Here is a 6,292-nt window from a genome sequence, read left to right on the forward strand (position 1 = left end):
ATTTACCTACGGGAGGAATTGATCCCTTTTATAGTCGTTTACCTATGGGAGGAATTGATCCCTTTTATTATCATTTACCTACGGGAGGAATTGATCCCTTTTATAGTCGTTTACCTATGGGAGGAATTGATCCCTTTTATTATCATTTACCTACGGGAGGAATTGGTCCCTTTTATAGTCATTTACCTATGGGAGGAATTGGTCCCTTTTATAGTCATTTACCTACGGGAGGAATTGTTCCCTTTTATAGTCGTTTACCTATGGGAGGAATTGATCCCTTTTATAGTCATTTACCTATGGGAGGAATTGGTCCCTTTTATAGTCATTTACCTATGGAAGGAATTGATCCTTTCACACCACTCTATTGAATTGAGTAATCAATCAGTCACGATGTCCTCAAAGTCCCGAATTCTGAGAGTCCATGGCTTATTTATTCATTCCTCGCTGCCTGCACCACCTTTCATAACTCATGCTTTTTATCTTTACTCCATTTTCGAATGTCATCGAACCAAGTGGTCTCTACCTGCCTCTCGCTTTTCTTCCTTTGATTTTACCCGTCAGAACCTCTGCTAATCTTCCCTCAGATCTAATTATATACTAAGTATCGTATCTTCCGTTTCCTACTATATCCATCAGTTGTTTTTATCTTTGCACCTTCCAGACTTCCTTATTAGTTTAGTTGTCTTTGCACCTTCCAGACTTCCTCTATTAGTTTAGTTGTCTTTGCATCTTCCAGATTTCCTCATTAGTTTGATTGTCTTTTCGTCTTTGAACCTTCCAGACTTCCTCATTAGTTTAGTTGTCTTTGCACCTTCCAGATTTCCTCATTAGTTTAGTTGTAATCTTATCTTTACATCTTCCAGATTTCCTCATTAGTTTAGTTGTAATTTTATCTTTACATCTTCCTTATTAGTTTAGTTGTAATTTTATCTTTACATCTTCCTCATTAGTTTAGTTGTCTTTGCACCTTCCAGACTTTCTCATTAGTTTAGTTGTCTTTGCACCTTCCAGACTTCCTCATTAGTTTAGTTATCTTTGCACCTTCCAGACTTTCTCATTAGTTTAGTTGTCTTTACACCTTCCAGATTTCCTCATTAGTTTAGTTGTCTTTACACCTTCCAGACTTCCTCATTCGTGTTTTTTTTTCCTATGTAGCTGATCTTCATGATTCGTCAGTAACAACACATTTCAAATGTTTTCAACTGTCGTTTTGTTTCAGGAGACAGAGTTCACGTTTCCATCCCGTAGAGTAGAACTGAGTGTTTTACGTATGGTCAGTTCTACTAGGCGGGGTGGAAACGTGCACCCTGTGAATAATAATGTAATTTTAGACACGTTTAAGTTATTCCCAAGTTTTGTGGAAATGTCACGAAGTGTCCCTTGGAGACTTACTTGCCCTTTAGCAGTACGGAAACAACAAGAAAAGGCTCAGAAAACTGTTATTTACATCTTACGAGACATTGGACCAACGGGATTTCTCCTGAAAGAAGCAAATAGCGAAAGACAATATAAGGTAGGCTTAAAACATTACAACAGGAAAAAACTAAGAAATTTATCAAACTATTAAAGCAAATATTTCTAAACTAAATCCATCAATAGATCTTGGGTAGTGGTTGTTGAAAGAGATAAAAAAAGAAAATGTTGTAGGTCAAACCACAGAAGACAACAAGGAGTTAACTACAGATACATATATAGTTGTTGGCATTACCCGAAACGTTGTATTCACAACAGTATATATATATATATATATCTGTTGTTTTCGGTGGTTTGATTGTTTGTTTGTAATCAAGCACAAAGCTACACAATCGGCTATCCGTGCTCTGCCCACCACGGGTATCGAAACCCGGATTCTAGCTTTGTAAGTCCGCAGGCATACCGCTGTGCCACTGGGGGGGGGGCTCGGTGGTTTGACCTACAACATACTTCTATATATCAATACATCTTACTTAATTACGTTTTATTTGTATAGAATTTTCATATGGTTTGTTATCTGTTGGATTCCTTATAATAAATTGCACCTTAATTCATAATATTGGCGAGGGTGAAAGAAACTTTAAGGCCACGTTTCAAAGTTGCCATGAAACATTTAAATAAATTTACAAGCTTTGGTCAGTTTAAGTTTTTGAGTTATTACAAGAACAACTTGGTCTGTAGCCTATTAACGTCACCACTCCAGGCTACTGTTTGAATTGAACTTCATTTTGTTGCTGGACTTCAAGAATAACTTGGTCTGTAGACTGTTAACGTCACCACTCCAGGCTACTGTTCGAATTGAACTTCATTTTGTAGCTGGACTTGTGACGTTGTTTGTTATTAAGCACAAAGCTACACAACGGGCTATCTGTGCTCAGCCCACCACGGGTATCGAAACCTGGTTTCTAGCAGTATAAGTCCGCAGACATACCACTGTGCTACTGGAGGGCGACTTGTGATGTATACAACGTTTTTTGGAAAACATCACCAAGGATTGCACTCTTGACTGTGGAACCTCTGAAGGAACCATCGCCTTGCTAAAAACCATGGGTTTTGAATTTTTTTTTATGTTTGACAATATTAAATAATCTTCTAAAACTGTACAACGTGATCTCAAAAAATATCCATGAAGGTATTGACCGCGACTTTTTAGGTCATGCTAGAGACATCTGAACAACAGCAGAATGACTTCCAGTTTTAGGAACAGATAGCAGAACAGTATCAGTGTTTTGTTCCCAGATTCTGAAACTGGAAGAAGGAAAGCGACAAATAATTGTTCACTCAAACTATGCTGACTGGAAACGATCGATACAGAGTTACCTGTTTTTATCGGTAGATCCGATGCTCGCGACTCTCAGAAGTCAATTCAGTACAGACGTACTTCAGTTGCTCAAGTAAGTGGATTGTTTAATCAAATCTGACGCAACAAAATTAGACTCATACCCACCTATTCAGCTTCTACATGGATGATGTGAATGTTGACGACCTCATTCCCGAATATAGACTGGTTTCTCTTTTGTGGGTTTAGACATCCAGTCCACACTCACTCAGTGGACCTTATAGCCCATAGTGAAACATGACCTCGATCAACTTCATCCATTCCAGTGAGTTTGGACATCCAGTCCACACTCACTCAGTGTACCATATAGCCCATAGTGAAACATGACCTGGATCAACTTCATCCATTCCAGTGAGTTTGGACATCCAGTCCACACTCACTCAGTGTACCATATAGCCCATAGTGAAACATGACCTCGATCAACTTCATCCATTCCAGTGAGTTTGGACATCCAGTCGACATTCACTCAGTATACTATATAGCCTATTGTGATACATGACCTGGATCAACTTCATCCATTCCAGTGAGTTTGGACATCCAGTCGAAATTCACTCAGTTTACCATATAGCCCATAGTGAAACATGACCTGGATCAACTTCATACATTCCAGTGAGTTTGGACATCCAGTCGACATTCAGTGTACCATATAGCCTATTGTGATACATGACCTGGATCAACTTCATCCATTCTAGTGAGTTTAGATATCCAGTCCACACTCACTCAATGTACCATATAGCCCATAGTAAAACATGGCCTGAATCAACCTCATCCAAGTGCTGTTAACTATAAATCTGTTGAACCGGAGAGTGCTGTTAGCTATAAGTCTGTTGAACCAGAGAGTGCTGTTAACTATAAATCTGTTAAACCGGAGAGTGCTGTTAACTATAAATCTGTTGAACCGGAGAGTACTGTTAACTATAAGTCTGTCGAATTGGAATGTGTTGTTAACTATAAATCTGTTGAACCGAAGAGTACTGTTAACTATAAATCTGTTGAATCGGTGAGTGCTGTTAACTATTGGTGGAACAATTGCTCTGGTAACAGATGCCAATGTTTTTTTTGTTTTTTATTCATACATTCTATTTATTTGATTACTGCAATAAACAGAACGTCCTTGAGTGTTTATTTTATGGTCCAATAAACAGAACGTCCTTGAGTGTGTATTTTATGGTCCAATAAACAGAACGTCCTTGAGTGTGTATTTTATGGTCCAAGAAACAGAACGTCCTTGAGTGTGTATTTTATGGTTCAATAGACAGAACGTCCTTGAGTGTGTATTTTATGGTCCAATAAACAGAACGTCCTTGAGTGTGTATTTTATGGTTCAATGAAAATATATAGTTCATGCAATATCTGTTAACTCACATTTGTACGAGTGTATTTGTGTACCAAAACGATAGCTTGTTTTTTGTTGAAGTTCACTAAGGTTATCTGCACTAGTCGTTCCAAATTTAGAAGTGATGAAATCGAGGGAGAGCAGCTAGTCAACGACACCCACCGCCAACTTTTGGGCTACTCTTTATCAACGAAAAGTAGAACTGATCGTCACATTATACTGCCTCACTTCTAAAAGGGCGAGCATGTTCAGTGACGTCATTCGAACCTGTAGATTGGGAGTCGAGCACCCTAACCACCTGGCCACGGCAGGCTCAGAATGATAGCCAAAATACATATCGTAACAGAGCGTATTTTCACTAGTTACATAATTCTGTAACCTTTAAATTACTAGCGTTATGTTTGTAGTCCATCAAAATACTTGTCTGCACGACGCCTTCGGCTATACATCTTATAGAATGAAATGTCAGCCAGCAGACACTTGAGTTAAACAAATGTGAGAAGTTAAAATAATATACAATACTTCAGTTACACTTTGAAATTACCTTGAAAATAACATTTTTATATACATAATTCCAATTTCTTTCTTCATAAATGTTTCCCATGAAAAATTATAACTTTTGACGATTTTTTTAAGTTAATGTGTAGGTTTTAGTATTACTATGTTACATTGGATACATTTTTGATCGCATTTTGATTACGCCTAAGGAAGATGAGCGGTTTTCACTTCTTAAAATAAAAAAAAATCCTAATAGCGTTGTCAGCTGTAATCTTGATGCTTTTCCTCATAATGTACAGTGCGGTTCAAACTTATCATTCTTATTTTAAAATGTAATGGTTGACAAAGTAAGGAAATATAACGATACACTTTTCAACATTTTGTAGCCCAATTCAAACAGTTTTTATTGACATGTCAGTAGAATTCTACGTGTGCATCATTAGTGGCTCTCAACACATCTAACCGATGTTCGATTTCAGTCCACGTTCGTTGCAATATGTACACAGTTACAGCGGCGATGGCGTCCGTTATCCGTGTCTTTACCTCCGTGATGTTTGCTATTGGTGTGCGATATACGATATCCTTAACATACCCCCCATACTTCTATCCTGTACTGGCTTCTGTATTTACGCTGCACCACAGTCACTGATTTGATCTCTGCAAGCCAAACGACCCATTGAGCCTTTCTTGCACTATTGCCATTTACGGGGTAACACTACTCACTGGAGTGAAAACAAAACAAAAAACATGATGATAAAAAACAACAACATATGACAATAAAAACTGTTTGAATTTGGCTACAAGATGTTGAAAACTGCATGGTTGTATTTCCTTAGTTATTTGCCCCCCAGTGGCACAGCGGTATGTCTGCGGATTTACAACGCTAGAATCCGGGTTTCGATACCAGTGGTGGGCAGAGCACAGATAGCCCATTATGTAGCTTTATGCTTAATAACAAACAAACAAAACAAAACAAAAACCTTAGTTATTTAATTAATAAATTTTAAAACAGGAAAGATAATTTTGAACCTATCTAATATTAGGCGGTTTTCATTTTTCTTTCTTTCTTTTTTACAATTTTTTTATCTATTCTTAGCAAGTCCATCTAATTTCTGAATCTTGATTATTTATCCAGGTTTTTCTGGGTGACCCTCACCGGTGTAACTGCCACATATTCATACGTATAAGGGAGTTGTGCTGCCATATTTGTTGGGTCCTTTTGAAACGACTTCGGATTAAGCCTAGTGATCCAGGTACGAACCTTTCTGACGAATCAGTAACGTTTTCAGTTAGTTTGTTTGTTACGGATTTCGCGCAAAGCTACTACACGAGGGCTATCTGCGATAGCCGTCCCTAATTTAGCAGTGTAAGGGAAGGCAGCTAGTCATCACCACCCACCGCCAACTCTTGGGCTACTCTTTTACCAACGAATAGTGGGTTTGACCGTCACATTATAATGCCCCCACGGCTGAAAGAGCGAACATGTTTGGTGGGACGGAGATTCGAACCCGCAAATTGCGAGTCGAGCGCCCTAATCAAATGGCCATGACGGGCCTGATCGTAGGGGTCATTTTTCTTTCAATGTTATAAGTAACGCAAAAATCACTCGCAGTAAACGTGGCCTGTGGACTATAACGCTAGAATCC

The 6,292-nt window shown here is 38.4% G+C and overlaps 1 protein-coding gene across 1 annotated transcript in view; it reads left to right on the forward strand.

Annotated features, from left to right (window-relative positions):
- Positions 1–6,292, forward strand: part of LOC106465553 (E3 ubiquitin-protein ligase Zswim2-like) — a 17,848-nt gene that overhangs the window by 774 nt on the left and 10,782 nt on the right. Inside the window, exons 2-3 of the mRNA XM_013925776.2 lie at positions 1,343–1,513; positions 5,782–5,899. Of these exons, the coding sequence (XP_013781230.2) occupies positions 1,364–1,513; positions 5,782–5,899 (268 nt within the window). The 5' untranslated portion in view covers positions 1,343–1,363. The remainder of the gene's footprint in view (positions 1–1,342; positions 1,514–5,781; positions 5,900–6,292) is intronic.

Source organism: Limulus polyphemus, unplaced genomic scaffold, assembly GCF_000517525.1.
Source record: "Limulus polyphemus unplaced genomic scaffold, Limulus_polyphemus-2.1.2 Scaffold1980, whole genome shotgun sequence".
Lineage (NCBI taxonomy): Eukaryota > Metazoa > Arthropoda > Merostomata > Xiphosura > Limulidae > Limulus > Limulus polyphemus.